This window comes from Ranitomeya variabilis, chromosome 7, assembly GCF_051348905.1.
Source record: "Ranitomeya variabilis isolate aRanVar5 chromosome 7, aRanVar5.hap1, whole genome shotgun sequence".
Classification (NCBI taxonomy): domain Eukaryota; kingdom Metazoa; phylum Chordata; class Amphibia; order Anura; family Dendrobatidae; genus Ranitomeya; species Ranitomeya variabilis.
This window is the reverse complement of record NC_135238.1, coordinates 218606369-218628591: the sequence shown is the minus strand read 5'-3', so window position 1 is coordinate 218628591 and position 22223 is coordinate 218606369. Positions and strand designations below refer to the sequence as shown.

Sequence of the window (22223 nt, the reverse complement as noted above, 5' to 3'; positions counted from 1 at the left end):
CCCCACTCACAGCGCGACGTACATACATACATACTGTACATATTGTAGAATACCCGATGCGTTAGAATCGGGCCACCATCTAGTCCAATATATTTACTTTCTTCTATATATCAGGTATCATTAAGGGTTAAATAAATTTTCAGAAAATAGAAAAAAAAGTTAAGAGAGAGAGTGATATCATTTATTGACCCAAATAAATATATGCAGAGACATGATCAGTTAATAATTTATCATAACGTAATCTGTTATATCACATTGATAGGAAGGGTGATCTCAGGATAAAAAAAAATTCCGCTGTGGCCTCATTAAGGATTCTGTTTGTAGCATCTGACAACTTATCTAAATAACATCATCCAGACCCTTGTATTACACCACATCTAGGCTCCAATAATCACGTTATTACAAGAGATACGTAAAGTTTTAACAATCTGGTAAGATTTCATAAATTATTCCAGCAGCGGTATTTTATTACAGAGGTTGTAAATCACCAGCGCTATCTATACTAAAGGGGGAGCTTTGCATATTATAGGAAAAGCAATCCATTCTGCTAAATTATCTGTAAGTCAGTATTGGCTGCGGTTGATTTTATGGCCGGTGGAGGTTTCCACAGTGGATACAATTTTTTACAACCTCAGAAGGTTTTGGAAATGTAACAGTTGTAATTAAAACATGTCAGTCTTTTTTTTTCTCTTGGAAAAGCCGCAGAATCCAAAGCCGGACATGTCGGAGGCTGGAAATAAAAGGTGAAGAGTAGAAAGAAATGACTGGATAATAACTATTTATTTAGTTTCCATTCTTATTTTAAACATGTTATGAGTTGGATGGACAGTGCCGATACTGGTTATGGCAGTTTTATGTAGTATCTTAAAGGAGGTCTGATTACTGCACCTTAGTTGGGCACTATTTGGTGGTATTATGTGTGTGATATATGGCAGGGTTATATTGTTACTATACACAAGTAGTGTGGTATTATTGAACACTATTTGGTGTTATATTGACTGTTCACATTTCGAGATTATTTTGTCACTATATGGAATTACTATGGCATTATTACACACTATTTGGGGGCATTCTGTAGAGAGTTTATGTTAAACTGACAATATACACAATTATTATGGTATTGTTTGAACACCCTTTAGCTGCATTATGTGGGCTATACAGTATATGACAGGTTTATATTATAGTATTATTTGCAATATAAGCTGTATATTGTAGGATTATATTGTTACAATATGGTATTTTTGGACACTATGTGGGCGGTATATAACATGTTGACATCACTGTACACAAGAATAAAGGTATTATTTGGTCACAATTTGGTAGTATTATGTGGGCTGTATATGGCAGAATTTCTGTACATTGTCACTATACACATGTATTATGGTATTACTTGGGCACTACTTGGTGGCATTACGTGGAAAATATATGGCACAGTTATATTGTCACTATATGCACGTATTATGAAAGTATTATGGCAATATCGTATATGGACACTATTTATTGGTATTTTTTGGGCTATACACAGCAGGAATACATTGTATAAGTATTATGGCATTATTTGGACTCTGGGCGGTATATGTCACTATGAATAAGCTTTATGGTATTATTTTTTTACCCTATTTTATAGCATTATGTAGGTTGCATAAGGCAGGATTATATTGTCACTCTACACTGGTATAATGGTATTACATTTCTGCACTTTTTGGTGGTATTATGTGGTTTATATTTCTGTTTATTTGGGCTGTAATGTTAAGAAAATTACGTCAACAAGTCACACAGGTAAAAACATATGCTGCGGAATGCTGAGGGCTCCACTTCCTATAAAAGCAAATATTTAAAAAAAAACAAAAAAACATGCCTTATGCAATAACTTATCTCCATGGTGCTTCCTTATCATGTAACCAATAGTGCCCAGAAACTATATGGCCTTGTAAGAAAATAAGAAAGTGCCGAACACCACTGGTGGACACAAACAGAAAAGGTCCAGTGTGCAAGAACATACGGTATACAGTATGGGCCCTTGCAGCCAATAGACCATCATAATGCACAATTCCACCTGTTATAGAGGTGTAGATGGCCCTTTTTATCTCCTGGGACCCTCTGTGGTGGCACAGGCTGCACCAATGATATGTCCGCCCCTGCCTACAACCTATGGTCACTCCCCCACAGAGCGCCCATACAATGCAGGCAGACAGCTGCCTTAATAACCTGGCCTATTGAATAAGGAAGGACTATGGCGGCGTTCTGCGCAGCTACCTTTTACTTAGCTTTGCGAACCTAATATGGGATTTATACTTTTTACATAAAAATCTGACATGGCACATGGATTGTTTGATTGCTGGAAGAAGTGATTGTTGAGGGGGCGACTGTTCAAGACTTAAACACTTCTTCATTTTAATTCTGCTGTTAGATTATGACTAATACGAAATCAAATTGTAATTTTCTCTACAATACTCATCTTCTATGATCCCAGAGCTGAATTACCATATGGGAACAGATATGTTATATAAACGGCAACAGGTCCAGCGAAGACAACGTCACACAGATATACGCAATATGGAGGAAAGTAAACGGCCATGTGTATTTATCATTCAATTTCTCCCAGTATATAACCTCAGGCCCCTCGCTCCCCAGTGTATAACATCTCGGCCCTCCCCCCAGTGTATAACATCTGGACCCTCCCCACAGTGTATAACCTCCGGCCCCTCACCCCTGGTGTATAAATCCTGCCTCCTCACCCCCCCGGTGTATAACCTCCAGCCCCTCGCTCCAGTGTATAACCTCCAGCCCCTCGCCCCCAGTGTATAACTTCCAGCCCCCCAGTGTATAACCTCCGGCCCCTCGCCCCTGGTGTATAACTTCCAGCCCCTCACTCTCCAGTGTATAACATCTGGGCCCTCCCCCCAGTGTTTAACTTCCGGCCTCTAACCCCCAGTGTATAACCCCTGGCACCTCACTCTCCAGTGTTTAAACTCCAGCCCCTCGCTCCCCAGTGTATAACATCTGGCCCCTCGCTCCCCATTGTATAACATCCGGCCTCCTCACCCCTGTTGTATAACATCCGGCCTCCTCACCCCCAGTGTATAACATCCATCCTCCTCGCCCCCAGTGTATAACATCCGGCCTCCTCACACCTGGTGTTTAACATCCAGCCGCTTTGCCCCAGGTGTATAACATCTGGCCTCCTCACCCCCGGTGTATAAAATCTGTCCTCCTCAATCCCTGTGTATAACATCCGGCCTCCTCACCCCTGGTGTACAACCTATGGTCCCCCACTATGCTATCTGCCTTCACTAACGTGATCAAACGCCCGGTGGGGCAGAGATCACTGATACCAATGCGGTCCTGTATTAGGAGCACCCACCAGGGTAACAAGTCTGTTTGTGACATTTCTTCCATTTAAATTTTCCCCCATCACCTGTGAGTCTTATAATTTAGAAGTGGAAGGAACCGCAGCAACTCAGCCATGAAGTGGAGACCTCGTAACGTTACAGAGCGGGGGGCTGAGTGCTGAGGAGCAGAGGGCAGAAAAGTCACCACCGCTCTGCTGACTCCATAACTGCAGAGTTCAGACCTCCTCTGGTATCAGCACAAACACTGCAACCCCCCACCATGAGCTTCATGGCTGAGCAGCTTCATGCAGCCGTATATCACCAAGCACAATGCCGATCGTTGGATGAAGTGGTGTTAAGCTGCCACCACTGGACTCTGAAAGAAACATGTTCTGTGCAGTGACGGATCATGATTCTCTATCTGAGTCTGAGGGAGGAGTCTGGGTTTGGTGATTCCACGAGGTTGTTGCTCGCCTGACTGTATTGTGCCCCCTGTACAGTTAGGTGCAGGAGAAATAATACTATGGGGGTGTTTTTCAGTGATCGGCCTCGGGCCTTTTGTTCCAGTGAAAGGAAATCTTAATGCTTCCGCACAAGACATGATTATGGGAGTTTGGTTGAAGAACATGACCGGCCACACAGCCACGACCATAGCTCCATCCAACACCTATTGTCATGACTCTGGACAGGATGGTTCTGCCTCCATCCTGGTCATGTCAGGGTTAATTTTAGTTCGCCTCTCCTTGGATCTGGGGCGGCTATTTAATGTTGGCAGTTCCTGAATTTGGTGACAGATACTTCCGTATACTTGGTTTGTGGTTGCTGACCCAGGTTATTCGTCTGTAAACTTTGTGCCTCTGTGCTTGTGTGCTTTGCTGTGTATGACCCGGTTTGTCCCCTGACTAAAATTAACCCTGACCTGACCAGGATGGAGGCGGAACCATCCTGTCCAGAGTCACAACACCTATAACTGCGATTGTGAGCCCGGCGTTTCCCCAACATAAATGTGTCCCTGCTATGTACTGTGTAATGGCTGTGTCTGACTGTGCAGGAACATGGTCTGATCATACCACACCTCCTGAGCAGGGGAGTAAGCAAAAGAGTATACAGACATTAGAGCTTGGGGATCACAGCTGATGCTTTTCATGAGATAAATCATTTCCCTGAATGTTTTTAAACAATATTTTACATCAAAGAAAGAATCATTTGCGATCCCGTGCTGTAATGTCTGTATACTTTTTTCTCTCCCCTGCCCAGGAGATGTGGTATGATCCGAGCATGTTCCTGTACGGTCAGACACGGCCATTACACAGTACACAGCAGGGACACATTTATAGGATTATTTCAGCACAGGAACATTTTATTTAATCAAATCCAATTGTAGAACTTATTATTATTCCAAGATCTATTGATTAAAAAGAACTTTTGTTTTTGGGAAAATCCCTTTAATTCTTGCTGGCCAGGAACCACAACATATTGACACTTGGCTTTTTGTGTCACTTCCATAGTCTTTGAATGGAGCAGCACCGTGCATACTATTCTAGGGCTTGCTGGTTTCCCAGTGGTGCCTTCCTAATCACTCAATTCTTACAATACTGTAGATAGAGGATAAATATTTTCATGGCATCACGTCAGGATCTGCTCTCCCTCCTGATGTGTCTGTTTTAGCAAATACTTGTATTGTTCATTAAATAATTCTGGAGCATTTTTTCTTACATCTCCTTGTTGTACCAGTCTTCTGATATTCTTCCAAGAAATGCATTAAGAAATTGACAACTGGGTGTTACCAGTTGGAGGCGTGTCTCTTCACAGTCTGGCATTGTCCAATCAGAGTTGCCATTGTCAGGCTGTGCAAGGACTCGCCTCTTTTACAAAGGGAATGGTAACACCCACGCTTCGTCCATACTCCTACTTGACTTTTCACCGTATTCCCTTTTTCAGTTATATATTTTATCAGCATTTGCAAAAATGAAATAAATAATGAATCAGTTTAGTTTTCCAGGTTTTAAAAGGAATCTCTCAAAATAAAATATTCACCTATTTTTTCCCTTTTAAATTCCTGACAGCTTCAGTCCTGACCGATCACTAGGATGTCAGCTTTGACACACTGTACCGGTTCACAAGCACTGCAGCCAATCACCGCCCCTGGGATGTAGCATTTCCAGCAGATGGCACAGGACAGTTTGTACTGTAGTAGCAGAGGAATTAAAGGGGATGTGCAGGACTAGAAGAACACTTCTATTCTCTTTCAAACACAACACCCCATCTGTTGATAGGTCACATCTGGTATTGCAGCACAACTGAATTTGAATGAAGAAGGGTGAATAAGGCTACGTATCATTAGAAAATGAGCTATTGTTTGAGAGGGGTTTTGTCATGATCTACGTAAAAAAATCATACCGGTCAATAGGCTTTATTTAAGGCTTATATTGTGAACTAGATATTGAACCCGTTCTACGCCCGGGTGGCGAGCATTTATATTGGTATATGGTCTCCATCCTGGTATGTGCTGCTCCCATCTTGCTCTCCCATCCTGTCATGTGCTGCTCCATCCTGCGCCCCCATCCTGTCATGTGCTGCTCCACCCTGTCATGTGCTGCTCCATCCTGCATCCCCATCCTGTCATGTGCTCCCATCCTGCGCCCCCATCCTATCATGTGCTGCTCCATCCTGCGCCCCCATCAGTGCGGGCGGCTGTGCTGAGTGCGGGCGGCTGTATGTGGCTGTGCTGTGCGTGGGCGGCTGCGCGTGGCTGTGCTGGGTGCGGGCGGCTGCGCGTGGCTGTGCTGGGTGCGGGCGGCTGGGCGTGGCTGTGCTGGGTTCGGGCGGCTGGGCGTGGCTGTGCTGGGTGCGGGTGGCTGCGTGGCTGTGCTGGGTGCGGGCGGCTGTGCGTGGCGGTGCTGAGTGCGGGCGGCTGTGCGTGGCGGTACTGAGTGCGGGCGGCTGTGCGTGGCTTTGCTGGGTGCGGCGGCTGTGCATGGCTGTGCTGGGTGCGGTGGCTGTGCTGCTCCATCCTGCGCCCCCATCCTGTCATGTGCTGCTCCACCCTGTCATGTGCTGCTCCATCCTGCGCCCCCATCCTGTCATGTGCTGCTCCACCCTATCATGTGCTGCTCCATCCTGCGCCCCCATCAGTGCGGGCGGCTGTGCTAAGTGCGGGCGGCTGTGCTGAGTGCGGGCGGATGTATGTGGCTGTGCTGTGCATGGGTGGCGGTGCTGAGTGCGGGCAGCTGTGCGTGGCGGTGCTGAGTGCAGGCGGCTGTGCGTGGCTGTGGGCGGCTGTGCTGGGTGTGGGCGGCTGTGCGTGGCTGTGCTGAGTGCAGGCGGCTGTGCGTGGCTGTGCTGGGTGCGGGCGGCTGTGCGTGGCTGTGCTTGGTGTGGGCGGCTGTGCGTGGCTGTGCTGGGTGCGGCGGCTGTGCTGGGTGCGGCAGCTGTGCGTGGCGGTGCGGGGTGTGCGGTGGCTGTGCGTGGCTATGCTGGGTGCGGCGGCTGTATATGGCTGTGCTGTGCGTGGGCGGCTGTGCGTGGTGGTGCTGAGTGCGGGCGGCTGTGCGTGGCGGTGCTGAGTGCGGGCGGCTGTGCTGGGTGTGGGCGGCTGTGCTGAGTGCAGGCGGCTGTGCGTGGCTGTGGGTGGGTGTGCGTGGCTGTGCTGGGTGCGGTGGCTGTGCATGGCTGTGCTGGGTGCGGCGGCTGTGCGTGGCTGTGCTGGGTGCGGTGGCTGTGCTGGGTGCGGTGGCTGTGCGTGGCTGTGCTGGGTGCGGTGGCTCAGGCTGTGCTGGGTGCGGGCGGCTGTGCTGGGTGCGGTGGCTGTGCTGGGTGCGGTGGCTGTGCTGGGTGCGGTGGCTGTGATGCTCCATCCTGCGCCCCCATCCTGTCATGTGCTGCTTCACCCTGTCATGTGCTGCTCCATCCTGCGCCCCCATCCTGTCATGTGCTGCTCCACCCTATCATGTGCTGCTCCATCCTGCACCCCATCAGTGCGGGCGGCTGTGCTAAGTGCGGGCGGCTGTATGTGGCTGTGCTGTGCGTGGGTGGCTGTGCGTGGCGGTGCTGAGTGCGGGCAGCTGTGCGTGGCGGTGCTGCGTGCAAGCGGCTGTGCGTGGCTGTGCTGGGTGTAGGCGGCTGTGCGTGGCTGTGCTGAGTGCAGGCGGCTGTGCGTGGCTGTGCTGGGTGCGGGCGGCTGTGCGTGGCTGTGCTGGGTGTGGGCGGCTGTGCGTGGCTGTGCTGGGTGCGGCGGCTGTGCTGGGTGCGGCGGTGCTGGGTGCGGTGGCTGTGCGTGGCTAACCTGGGTGCGGCGGCTGTATGTGGCTGTGCTGTGCGTGGGCGGCTGTGCGTGGCGGTGCTGAGTGCGGGTGGCTGTGCGTGGCGGTGCTGAGTGCGGTCGGCTGTGCTGGGCGGCTGTGCTGAGTGCAGGCGGCTGTGCTGGGTGCGGGCGGCTGTGCTAGGTGTGCGTGGCTGTGCTGGGTGCGGCGGCTGTGCGTGGCTGTGCTGGGTGTGGTGGCTGTGCTGGGTGCGGCGGCTGTGCGTGGCTGTGCTGGGTGCGGTGGCTCAGGCTGTGCTGGGTGCGAGTGGCTGTGCTGGGTGCGGTGGCTGTGCTTGGTGCGGTGGCTCAGGCTGTGCTGGGTGCGGCGGCTGTGGGCGGCTGTGCTGGATGCAGTGGCTCAGGCTGTGCTGGGTGCGGCGGCTCAGGCTGTGCTGGGTGCGGTGGCTCAGGCTGTGCTGGGTGCGGTGGCTCAGGCTGTGCTGGGTGCGGTGGCTCAGGCTGTGCTGGGTGCGGTGGCTCAGGCTGTGCTGGGTGCGGTGGCTCAGGCTGTGCTGGGTGCGGTGGCTGTGCGCGGCGGTGCTGGGGGCCTGAGCAGGCGGGGACACCGGCGCGCTGTGGGGGTCAGGTGCCGGAGTCGCCGCTAGCTCAGGCCCCCGGCACTTGCTATAGTTACCTGGGCCTGATCCAGCGCTGCGCGCCAGTCTGTCTTCCGGGTCCTCTGGCTGTGACTGTTCAGTCAGAGGGCGGCGCGCATTAAGCCCGTCATCGCGCCCTCTGAACTGTGAACGTCACAGGCAGAGGATGTGGACCGGAGGACGGAGGAGCAGCGCGCAACGGAGGAACGGGACAGGTAAATATATCATACTTACCCTCCTGGCGGTCCCTGCTTCTCCGTTGGAGATCGCGGTGTGCGTTCAGTGTTTACGCATACCGCGATCTCCTGGGAGCGTCGCTCTGTGGGGTCTAGACTGCGCCGGCGCGTGCGCTTGCGCAGTCTATAGAGGCTTCGGACAGAGTGACGCTCCCAGCGTTATATTATAGATTGTGGATCCTGTGTTATCTACTGTATATAGAGGTGTTATCAGTCATTGTACAGGGGGAGGAGGTGAGCTGTGACATCACCTATTGTGAATGGTGGATCCTGTGTTATCTACTGTATATAGAGGTGTTATCAGTCATTGTACAGGAGGAGGAGGTGAGCTGTAACATCACCTATTGTGGATGATGGATCCTGTGTTATCTACTGTATATGGAGGTGTTATCAGTCATTGTACAGAAGGAGGTGAGCTGTGACATTACCTATTGTGGATGATGGATCCTGTGTTATCTACTGTATATAGAGGTGTTATCAGTCATTGTACAGGAGGAGGAGGTGAGCTGTGACATCACCTATTCTGAACGGTGGATCCTGTGTTATCTACTGTATATAGAGGTGTTATCAGTCATTGTACAAGAGGAGGAGGTGAGCTGTGACATCACCTATTGTGAATGGTGGATCCTCTATTATCTACTGTATATAGAGGTGTTATCTGTCATTGTACAGGAGGAGGAGGTGAGCTGTGACATCACCTATTGTGAATGGTGCATCCTGTGTTATCTACTGTATATAGAGGTGTTATCTGTCATTGTACAGGAGGAGGAGGTGAGCGGTGACATCACCTATTGTGAATGATGGATCCTGTGTTATCTACTGTATATAGAGGTGTTATCAGTCATTGTATAGGAGGAGGAGGTGAGCTGTAACATCACCTATTGTGAATGGTGGATCCTGTGTTATCTACTGTATGTAGAGGTGTTATCAGTCATTGTACAGGAGGAGGAGGTGAGCTGTAACATCACCTATTGTGAATGGTGGATCCTGTGTTATCTACTGTGTATAGAGGTGTTATCAGTCATTGTACAGGAGGAGGAGGAGAGCTGTGACATCACCTATTGTGGATGATGGATCCTGTGTTATCTACTGTATATAGAGGTGTTATCAGTCATTGTACAGGAGGAGGAGGTGAGCTGTAACATCACCTATTGTGGATGATGGATCCTGTGTTATCTACTGTATATAGATGTGTTATCAGTCATTGTACAGAAGGAGGAGGTGAGCTGTGACATCACCTATTGTGGATGATGGATCCTGTGTTATCTACTGTATATAGAGGTGTTATCAGTCATTGTAGAGGAGGAGGAGGTGAGCTGTAACATCACCTATTGTGGATGATGGATCCTGTGTTATCTACTGTATATAGAGGTGTTATCAGTCATTGTAGAGGAGGAGGAGGTGAGCTGTGACATCACCTATTGTGAATGGTGGACACTGTGTTATCTACTGTATATAGCGGTGCTATCAGTCATTGTACATGAGGAGGAGTTGAGCTGTGACATCACCTTTTGTGGATGATGGATCCTGTGTTATCTACTGTATATAGAGGTGATATCAGTCATTGTAGAGGAGGAGGAGGTGAGCTGTAACATCACCTATTGTGAATGGTGGATCCTGTGTTATCTTCTGTATATAGAGGTGTTATCAGTCATTGTACAGGAGGAGGTTAGCTGTGACATCACCTATTATGAATGGTGGATTCTGTGTTATCTACTGCATATAGAGGGTGTTATCAGTCATTGTACAGGAGGAGGAGGTGAGCTGTGACATCACCTATTGTGAATGGTGGATCCTGTGTTATCTACTGTATATAGAGGTTGTTATCAGTCATTGTACAGGAGGAGGAGGTGAGCTGTAACATCACCTATTATGAATGGTGGATCCTGTGTTATCTACTGTATATAGAGGTGTTATAAGTCATTGTACAGGAGGAGGAGGTGAGCTGTGACATCACCTATTGTGGATGATGGATCATGTGTTATCTACTGTATATAGAGGTGTTGTCAGTCATTGTACAGGAGGACGAGGAGGTGGGCTGTGACATCACCTATTGTGGATGATGGATCCTGTGTTATATACTGTATATAGAGGTGTTATATGTCATTGTACAGGAGGAGGTGAGCTGTGACATCACCTATTATGAATGGTGGATTCTGTGTTATCTACTGTATATAGAGGTGTTATCAGTCATTGTACAGGAGGAGGAGGTGAGCTGTGCATCACTTATTGTGGATGATGGATCCTGTGTTATCTACTGTATATAGAGGTGTTATCTGTCATTGTACAGGAGGAGGAGGTGAGCTGTGACATCACCAATTGTGAATGGTGGATCCTGTGTTTACTGTATATAGTGGTGTTATCAGTCATTGTGCAGGAGGAGGAGGTGAGCTGTGACATCACCTATTGTGTATACTGGATCTTGTGTTATCTACAGTATATTGAAGGGGAAGCTATGTGCCATAAAAATATATAAATTTTATTGATAATCAATTAAAATGATGAAAAATATTAGAATAACATGTAAAAGGGGACAAAATGTGCAACAAAAGTAGCCACGTTAAGAGGTACAGCAATGTCATGTTATAACATATCAGTACAATATATAAGAGGTTCTTGGAAATATTATCAAAGAGGAAATATATGAGTATCAGAAATATTTAAGGAGCAGATCAGCTTCCAAAAGAGTTTTTGTAACCATATTTATCTCTATAGCCCCAGTTAATATCCCTATGCTCAAATCAATGTGCCAAGCAGCTAAGGTGTAAGAAAATATCGCACCTAAAGCAAATTAATCCTGTGGTAAAAGTTCTGGTTGTTGCAGGCTACAGTGAGACGGCAAATGGTTAATAGCAAGTAAATACTGTACCTAAAAGTGGCGCTGAAACTCCGACGCGCGTTTCGCGTTAGCTTTTTCCAGGGGAGGTGTGTAGACACCCAGAACTTTTACCACAGGATTAATTTGCTTTAGGTGCAATATTTTTTTTTTTACCTCTTAATGTGGCTACTTTTGTTGCACTTTTGTGTCCCCTTTTACATGTTATTCTAATATTTTTCATCATTTTAATTGATTATCAATAAAATGTATCTATTTTTATGGCACATAGCTTCCCCTTCTCTTTATTTGATGCCTGATCTTGTTGGAAGCGCCATTTAGGCAATTTAATAATTTTTGATGACTACTGTATATTGAGTTGTTAGTCTTCACTGTAATCTAGTCTGTGATGATAATGAAGCTGAACTGTCTTCTCTAAAGATATAGTATAAGGCCTAGAGGTGAGTTTAAAAATTAATTACAAGATTTCTGTGTTTCGTGGTTTCATATAAGTGTACTGTAGATAATAATACAGAAAATTGAAAAACAAAAATTGTCAAAAAATAAAAAAAACAAACAAACCTAATAAAAAAAACCTTGATGTAAAGAACAGGTCATTTTCTTTCGACACTTTTCCTTTTAAACCTCTTTAGTGTTAGGAAACACATGCCGTATATTCCATTTAACCAAGTTCATAAGAAAAAAAACCCAAAACCACAATCCGGAGAGAGCGGCTGCGTCTGATGGAATTGATAATGTCAGTTTTTCGCAGTGATGTAGTGTGATGTCAGCTCGTCATGAAAACTGTCACTCGGGTGCTAATGTTTCTCTCTCTTCTGTATCTCCAGTCTCGGCAGACACCCGAGGGCGAGTTTCTCCCTCTCGATCAACTTGAACTAGATGTAGGATTTAGCACAGGGGCGGATCAGCTTTTCCTGGTTTCCCCTCTCACGATCTGCCATGTGATTGACGCAAAAAGCCCCTTCTATGACCTCTCGCAGCGGTCCATGCAAACGGAGCAGTTTGAGATTGTCGTCATCCTGGAGGGTATTGTGGAAACTACCGGTAAGTCATCTTTTACTCTTCCTACTAAACAGATACAGTATATTCTGCATGTGATAGCAAATCCTATCGTAGTTATATATATTTTTTTTAATCTGATTCTTTGCTACATTGTTGCAATTTCAGTCGTATCAGAATATTTCTCCGCTAGTCGAACTTTACAGACTTGTCCATAGGGGGCAGTGTTGCAGGTTAAGGAACCTTGTCCATAAGAGGCGACAATGCCAAAGAAAAAAAGCTTCTTATTAAAAATAAAAAAAAAGTTAAAAAATAATGAAAACTTAAAAAAAGATGAAAAAAAATTCAATATTCGGAACTAAAGAATGATGGGAATTAAAATTTAGCGCAAATGTTAAAGCTTTTAATTACAGGACTGAAATTGTGATTTAAGAATTTGATGTTACAAATTCCGTAATGGAAAATGACTGTAAAATGATGCATCCATTATGATCGTTATTGCACCATTATGGCCGTACTTTTGGGGGGAGGAAAAGCCAAGGATAATGGTTTCTGGTTTTGGAAGTGACTTTAGCCGGACTTATAATTCTTGGTATTTAATGCCATAATTGTTCGTCATGCGATCCGGCTAGTTTGGTGACAATGGTTACAGGATCCTTGGGATATTTGTATAAAATCAGGCTTTTGTTTCATCTGTTTGCCAATTTCATGACTATAAATGTTCTTGGTAATGACTGTTATGTGCATTTTCTCTCCATTGTTATGTATTTGTTATTTATTTATTACATATTTGATTCTTATTAACAAGAAACAACTTCCTGCTCATTTATTTGCTTTTTTTTTTCTTATTAACAAGTTAAGATACAGAATAAATGTGATTGGAAAGATTTTCCCATCAAAATTATCCACAGGACATGTTGTGTGCGCCTGATGTCATTACTGACCCCGTAAGGTTCCTTGACCCTGGCGGACCTAAAGTATAGAGCTGCAGATTGCCCTGGCTTGTGTCATTGCAAGGTTTCCTACTATATACCAGCGGCCAAAAATAGTGATGGCACTGCGCTGATGGTGCTGATAAGGCTGCGGCCGGTGGGAGATCTCCCCTCTGTTCATTTTCTGACTCCTCTTTACTGAACAGTAAAAATTAGTATATGCAGCATAAGGGCGAAATAATACCGTAGATACGGAGAATACGCTCTATAGTAAATAGATCTGGTAATGGACTGTGCACTAATATCAAGATCGATCTATCTATCTATTTATCTCTCTAGATAGAACAAATGGAACAGCACATGCAATCAAGTGGGTGCAAACTTTCCAAAGTTTGTGATAATTATTATCTGTAGTTTAGACATCCAATTCCGTGTTTTCTTGGCAGGACTGACCTTTTATATCTTAATTAGACTCAGAATTTCTACTGTGAAACTTAAATAATAATTGTCTTTGCTGAATAGTGTGGAGTAGACTAGAAGAATGATCATCTGCAATATCTATTATTTATCTATCTATCCCAATATCCCACCATCTATCCCTCTTTTTATCTATCTATTATATATTAATTATCTATTTATAATCTATCTATTCTATCTATCTATCTATCTATCTATCTATCTATCTATCTATCTATCTATCTATCTAGCTATCCATCTATTATCCATCATCTATCTTTATCTATCTACTTATCTATTATCTACCTATCTCTATCTATCTATCTATCTATCTATCTATCTATCTATCTATCTATCTATCTATCTATCTATCATCTATCTATCGATCTATCTATCTATCTATCTATCTATCTATCGATCTATTATTATCTATCTATCTATTATCCATCCATCTATCATCTATCTACTATCTATTATTATCTATCTATTTATCTATCTATCTATACATCCGTCACCCTATCGTATGCTCAATATCTGTGATTCTCCGTTCTGTTTGGTCTCACACTCCCTTCTCCGGTATCTATTATCTTGCACACCCAGCTTGGCACGTCCCTGCACCAGTCATGCTGTAATACACAATGGCTAATTACTTTTATGTAGCAAAGCTAGAGTGATTTAGCTGTGTTTTGCATTTCAGCGCCTCTTGCTCATCCCATCTGTTTTGAATTTAATTCCTCAGGAATAGTTCGACTGTTTGATAACTCTGGATGAAGATTTTCATTTACATATTTTCATTTTTCATCAGAACAGAGCAGAGCGGAGCAGAACAACTGACCGGGGTTGGAGACTTGATCATTGTATTCGGCTACAAGCCTCAATCAGGTTTCTTGGCGATATCCGCACTTCTAGGGTTTCCCCACAGTTACCGATGTCAGATCCTCCTCAGCAACAGACTAGAACAAGTCACTGGTACTGATATTAGTAGAAGTAAATTACTATGGAGCAAATGACAGAAGCTGAGATGTGTTAGATGGGAAGAGACCAGTATTATAGATGGTGGGCGGTGGGAAGAGACCAGTATTATAGATGGTGGGCGGGTGGGGGGAACAGGAGCTTCAACTGCAGCCTCTGGGGGCTTTTATTCTTACATTTCACCTTAAAAAAAAAAAAAATAAAGTTCAGATATTCCCAACTTCTTGATGAAGCTGCACATCATGGTGAGGTGATAGTTCCCGCATACTAACGTCCTGACCTGGCAGGTGCTGTCAGTGATCCTGAAATATTGCACTGATCATAATCATAATATTCAAGACAGGAGTAAGAGTAAAAATGAAATAAAATATGATGGAATAAGTTTAAAAATAGATAGCAAGGAGGGCAGCATCACAAGAAGAAGGGAGGCGCTGAACCAAGACCAGCACCGCCCATCGGACCAGACCGCCCCGCAGGTGAGTATAATAAAAGTTATTTTTCTCTTACAGGTCGGGTTGGAGGCTGATAGACAGCATTATAGAATGGTGTATATCAGCCCTGAAAGGTGCTGGCCATATCTCTTATCGGCCAAACTTGATGACAGTTTCCCTTTAGTGTCCCATGGAGGTCAGGATTTGGAATGATGCTCGAAATCAAAGTGGAAAATCAAATAACAGGGTGATGTAACTTCAGTAGAAATGCCTCAAGACAAGGAATTGATGCTCAGTAGTATGTGTGGCCTCCACATGCCTGTATGACCTCCCTACAATGCCTGAGGATGATGCTGATGATGCGGCAGAAGTTCTCCTTAAGGATTTCCTCCCAGACCTGGACTAAAGCATCAGTCACCTTCTGGCCAGTCTGTGGTGCAACGTGGCATTGGTGGATGGAACGAAGCATGATATCCCAGATGTACTTGACTGGATTCAGGTCTGGGTAACAGGCAGACCAGTCCATAGTATCAATGCCTTCATACTATAGGAACTACTGACACACTCCAGCTATATGAGGTCTAGCATTGTCCTGAATTAGGAGGAACCCAGGGCCACTGCACCTGCATATGGTCTAACAATGGGTCTGAGGATCTCATCCCGGTACCTAATGGCAGTGAGGATACCTCTGGCTAGCATATGGAGGGCTGTGAGGCTCTCCAAAGAAATGCCACCCCACACCATTACTGACCCACTGCCAGACCGGTCATGCTGGAGGATGTTGCAGGCAAAAGAACGTTCTCCATGGTGTCTCCAGACTCTGTCATGTCACATGTGCTCAATGTGAACCTGCTCTCATCTGTAAAGAGCACAGGTCACCAATGGCGAATCTGCCAGCCTTGGTGTTTTCTGGCAAATGCCAGTTGCCCTGCACAGTGTTAGAGTGAAATTACAACACCCAGTTGTGAACGTCGGGCCCTCATACCACTCTCATTAAGTCTGTTTCTGACAGTTTGAACAGACACATGGATGTTAGTGGCCTGCTGGAGGTCATTTTCCAGTAACTCTGGCACTTCTCCTCATGTTCCTCCTTGCACAAAAGAGGAGGTAGCTATCCTGTTGCTGGGTTGTTGCCCTCCAACGGCCCCCTCCACGTCTCCTGGTGTACTGGCCCATCTCCTGGTATCTGTTCCATGTTCTGGACACTGTGCTGACAGACACAGCTACCTTTTTTGGCACAGCTCGCATTGATGTGCCATCCTGGATGAGCTGCACTACCTGAGCAACGTCTGTGGGTTGTAAACACCGCCTCATGCTACTGTACAGTACCTATGGTGGTGAGAGCAATGACAAAATGCAGAAGTGACCAAAACAGCCGAAAAAGATGAGAACAGAGAAATTGTCTGTGATCACCCCCTGCAGAACAACTCCTTTATAGGGGTTTTCTTGCTAATTGCCTATCATTTCTACCGGTTGTCTGTTCCATTTGCACAACAGCAGGAGAAATTGATTCACAGTGTTGCTTCATAACTGGACAGGTTGATTTCACAGAACTATGATTGACTTGGAGTTACATTGTGTTGTTTAAGCGTTCCTTTTATTTTTTGAGTAGTGTATATATTTACATTTTCAACCTTTTACAATGTAATTCTATTTTTTAGGACCAACCGATAGTCCAGGATATTCGCTTTCGCTGCTCCTGTTAATGTTGAATTCAAGAAGTTTTACTAAATCTAAATGCAAAAAAGTCATTACATAAACCAGGGCCCGAATGTTGAATACATCATATAAATAGACACTTATTCTCCACATTACAGTAAAAATGATGATGTTTAATAATTGTTCTTACAGATGAGGGAAAGCAAAGTTGTAATTTAGAATATCCTGCAATAATGCCTGATAGATGACGAGAGCTTCTTAATAACAGCTCTGTATTTTTGTAATGAGGTCATCACTTATTCTAATTACCTCGTGAAAGAAATAACGAATCACTTAACATTAGTTTACCCCGATGTTACTGCAAAATCAAGTACAAAAGAATTTATATTTATTATGGTCGGATGGAAATCCAAAAAATAAACTTTAGAGTGACGCGGATCCTAAAAACACACAATGAAAACATCAACAACCCCGATCACCTGCTTAAAGGTGGCCATCTTCAGTCTACCTGTATGCCACCTACTTAGTAGGGACTGTGCTGGATATTGCTTCATTTTCCCATTCACTTCAATAATAATTCGATCAACCGGAAATGATAACATTGGGTAGACGGTGTGCAGGTAGGGCACTGAAGAGGCTGCAGGCACAAACATCATAATATCTTCATGCTGGTGATGGAGGTGGCAAGAGTTGGACCTTCACCGGTCTCATAGGTCATCAATCAATATCTGTCCCTGGAAAACCACTTTAGTCGGTTGAATAAACAGAGGATCCAGAATTGGAAATCGACTGGTGTAAGTGACATGGAGAACTGGAGATGAAAAGATTAAATAGTTAGAGGCTGGAGAGACGGGATCCTTGTTCCGCCATAATAGGATGAGCTTTATGTTCTCTCCATTATTATGTGACCTCCACGGGATTGTGAAATGCGCTGTGGCTGACACTTATATACAGGGACTTTAGAAATGGATGGCAAATGAAAAGGTTTTGAGAAACAGTGATACAAAATGTAGCAGATGGTTGTGATTGTGTCAGTGCCTCATCCTGAGACCCTGCACATATGACGGTCAGCCCATACGAGCTGTAAGGACTGAGGAAAGCATTAAAAAGATTTGAATAGGTGGCGGATGTGCAGTACCGGCCGCGGCCACTATGCAGTTGGTGGAGCTGTGCTGTGCAGCTCTGTAACTGAGCAGTTTTGGCTGACACCAGGAACAGTTAATCAGTTAATCGGAGGGGGTGTCATGTGTCGCAGACATTGATGACCTGTCCTAATGTTAAAGCCCCAGACTACCCTTTCAATTTCCCCAGGCTGCTGCATAAATAAAAAAATGTATACTTATCTTCCAGATCACTGCCAATCCTCTGCTGCTTTGAGGCTTGTGTTTCTTGCTGGTTTCATGGCATAAACCATTCCACGTGATCGCCGCAGCCAATCAGCGGCTTCAGCTAATTATGAGTACCGTATTTTGCAGATTATAAGACGCACCGGATTATAAGACGCACCCAAATTTTTAGGAGAAAAATAGGAAAAAAAAGTTTTTTAATAAAATGATGGTGCTTCTTATAATCCATGTGTCTTATTGCTGCGGTGAAGCGGGGTAATAGGGTCGTTGCTGGAGGAGGCAAGAGTGGAGTGTTGCTGCAGGCCGCAGGTTGAGATGAGGGGGTTGTTCAGATGTGCGCCGCTGCAGGTGTTCGGTGGTGCGAGGGCTCCACCGACGTTTTGTGAAAGCCCAGAGCCTCCGCACTTACATGGTTTGCTATGCGATGGACTCTGAGAAAATGGCTGCCGAGGGCGAGGCATGCGCAGATGGAGATCTTGGTGCCGAGATCTCCATCTGTACATGCGCCGCCCCCGGCAGCCATTTTCCCGGAGTCCACTGCATAGTAAACCATGTAAGTGCGGGGACTCTGGGCTTTCATAAAATGTCAGTGGAGCCCCCGCACCACCGAACACTCGCAGCGGCGCACATCCGAACACCCACCCCCTCATCCCAGCCTGCAGCCTGCAGCAACGCTCCACTCTTGCCTCCTCCAGCAGCGACCCTAGGACCCTGCTCCACCGTGGCCGGTAAGGTATATCCGCATTATAAGACGCACCCCCATTTTCCCTCCAAATTTTGGGGAAAAAAGTGTGTCTTATAATCCGAAAAATACGGTATATAGCGAAAGTCTGTATCAGTAAATATTTTCCAGATTTTCCATATCCTGAGTTTTCCCCCCAATCCATTTGCTACTCTGATGCCATTTTGTGAAGACTTCTTCATCCATGGGTAGCCGCGCCGATTGCTCCCGATATTGCCTCGCTGTGCATAATGATATTATCTGACCCTCGGCGCATTTACTACAATAGATGGGTTAAAGCAATATTTGTTCGACAGATTGTATCTTCTCTGCACTTTACGCCGGTAATTGTCCTTCTATTTAGAGAGGTAATATCTTCCACCAGTGTATGGTAATTTTTTTCACCCTTAACATTCCCATCTGTGTCTTTTTCAAGCTTTCTTTTCCTTTTCTTTTGCTAATATCCCACCTGTTTTTTTTTCTCCATCTTGTAACACCTCTTTATTTGCCGTCTTATCGTCCTCAGAATTAATCCAATCATACCATTTTTTATTCTCGATTGAAGAAGCAAACGTGCTTTTTTACTCTCAGCGACGTCGGCGCAGATATAAATGTGCACGCCCGGCTCGGAGAGGTTTAGCAATAGCGTTGCACCAATTTATGAGTTGCCAAACGGTGCTAATTATGCCTAATGGTCATGGCTTATTAGATATTTACCGCTATTTGTTATAACGTTTCATGGACATACAAAGCCAACGTTGAAGAAAAAAAGAGGTTTATTGTGCCTCCATATTACAGAACTACGGACATTTTCTGTGCCGCCTGACCAATCCCAATGTAGTGCTGTATTCTGGGGGAGAATAAATTTGCAATATGGCATTTCATTCATTTTTTTTTTTGTAAGTAGAATTAACAGAAAAATAGTCACAAATCTGACTTTTTAATATGAGCTGCACATTACTGCTCCGTAAAGTTTCGAGAAGGCGCAGAGCCATAACACAACCATGTGCACGAGGCGTTAGATGTAATTCTCACTAAATATCTCCGGCTCCTCTGTCCTCTATCCTCTACTCTTTCCTGACCTCCATTGCTCCCGTTCTTCACTAGTTCCATGTCGTCACGTGCCTTGAGCCGCACGGTCACTTGGGGCACCATGTAGGTCATGGACGTCAATTCGTCAATACATTGATGAGACATTGAGGAAAAGATGAAAGACTAAACAGTGAAGATAAATGACAGAGGATAGAAAAGAGAAGACCGAGGAGCTGATCGGAGGACCAGCAGCAGTGGGAGATGTATGGTGAGGGTTTAGGAGAGATGAGTAGAAGAGGTTATTTTTAACCCCTTCCTGGACGATATGATTTGCACCAAATTTATTGGATGCGAATTTGCCAAAATTGAATTGCAGCAGATTTTGTTTTATCTCTAATTACAGGTTGATTGGTTCTTGCAGCCATTGTCACAGACTTTAACGCTCTCCGATGCCTGCTGGTAGGGGAGCATGTGGCCAGACTTGTCTATCAGCCTCTTCAAATGGAAAAACAGCTTTCCCGAGTGCAATGTTTTTTTATTGGTGGAGTCTTAGGGTATGTATCCACGGGCCGTATAACATCCGGAATAGCTGCGGATTGAATGCTGCGTGGAGCCGCAGCGTTCAATCCGCAGCGTCAAGATGTTACAGCATAGTGGAGGGGATTTTATGAAATCCCGTCTCCACTATGCGTGGTAACACGCATCCGGCGGCCCTGCGATTCCGGACATGCGGCGCGCCTTTTTAGAACGCAGCATGTCCATTTACCTTGCGGCGACGCTGCGCCGCCGCAAGGTAAAACTCAGGGACCTATGTATGGGGTGCGATGATTCCGGATGTGTGCAATGAACACATCCGGCATCATCGCGTCTACAGAAGGGGGTGGCCCTTTGGGCGGAGCGAGTTGTCCGCTCCGTCCAAAGCGCCGGCCATCCTGAACGTGGACACATACTTTATCGTCAGATCTGTTCACATGCTCCTCTGTCAGTAGCCACAGGAGAGCTGTAAGGGCATGTTCACACCTGGCGTTTTTGTTTGTATTGCTGCATTTTATTCTATGGCAAAAACGCTACGCTTTATGGTACCAGCAAAGTGAAAAAGATTTTAAAAATCTCACGGACACTCTTATTTTTTTTTTTTTTGCGCTTCTTAAGCTGCTGGGTGTTTTTTTCAAGCTGATTCTTTCAGCTTTTTTTTCAGCGTTTTTAACCTATTCTAAAATGCATGCAAAAAAAAGTGCATTTTACGTAGTATTTTCCCTGCCAACACTATGGCGCCATGTGAGAACAACATACCCATACACTTATATATTACTGTAAGGGAACATTCAGACGGCTGTATAAGTCCGACAAGGATCGCAATGCAGTGCTCGGACTGGCTGGCAGCTCTCTTAATCCAATCGTGCAGCTGCGTTGAAATACATGCTGTCACGCTCGGGTTAGGAGAGCTGCCAGCCAGTTCAAGCATTGCGTATCCTCATCCGAGTTATATGGACATCTAACTCTTCCCTAATGGTGAAAAACTTTAGCTTAGGCCTGTCCCACACGTCCAGATAATTCCGGTACCGGAGTTATCCGTGTCCGTGTGCCTGTGAGCTCATGTAGGCCATACGTGCGGCACACGTGTGCCGCCCGTGTGCCGAGTGGGTACCACACGGAGCGTGCAGGAGACAGCGCTAAAGTTTAGCGCTGTCCCCTGCATTGTGCTGATGCCGCGATTCATATCTTCTGTGCAGCAGCCTTTGCTGCAAAGAAGATATGAATAATAGTGTTTAAAAGAAAGATCTATCTGTCCGCCGCCCTCCCACCCCCTGTGCGCCCGCCCGCTGTTCTGAAAATACTCACCCGCCTCCCTCGTTGGCTGTCGCTGCTTCCTGTCCTGGCTGCACCTTCTCCTGTATGCGGTCACGTGGGGCCGCTCATTTACAGTCATGAATAAGCGGCTCCACCCCTATGGGAGGTGGAGCCGCATATTCATGACTGTAATCGGCGGCCCCATGTGACCGCAAACAGTAGAAGGTGCAGCCAGGACAGGAAGCAGCGACAGCCAAAGAGGGAAGCGGGTGAGTATTTTCAGAACAGGGGGTGGGGGGCGCACAGGGGGTGGGAGGGCGGCGGACAGATAGATCTTTCTTTTAAACACTATTATTCATATCTTCTATGCAGCAAACGCTGCTGCACAGAAGATATGAATCGCGGCATCAGCACCATGTGGGGGGGACAGCGCTTACTGTAGCGCTGTCTCCTGCACACCACACGGAGAACGTCCGTGTGAGGTACGTGTTTTACACGGACCCATTGACTTTAATGGGTCCGTGTAATACGTGCGCTCCCACGAACACTGACATGTCTCCGTGTTTGGCACACAGAGACAC

At 45.8% G+C, this 22223-nt stretch overlaps 1 protein-coding gene across 1 annotated transcript in view; it reads left to right on the top strand.

Moving 5' to 3' along the window:
* Window positions 1–22223, top strand: part of KCNJ3 (potassium inwardly rectifying channel subfamily J member 3) — a 250449-nt gene that overhangs the window by 12444 nt on the left and 215782 nt on the right. Inside the window, exon 2 of the mRNA XM_077272934.1 lies at window positions 12131–12347. Within this exon, the coding sequence (XP_077129049.1) occupies window positions 12131–12347 (217 nt within the window). The remainder of the gene's footprint in view (window positions 1–12130; window positions 12348–22223) is intronic.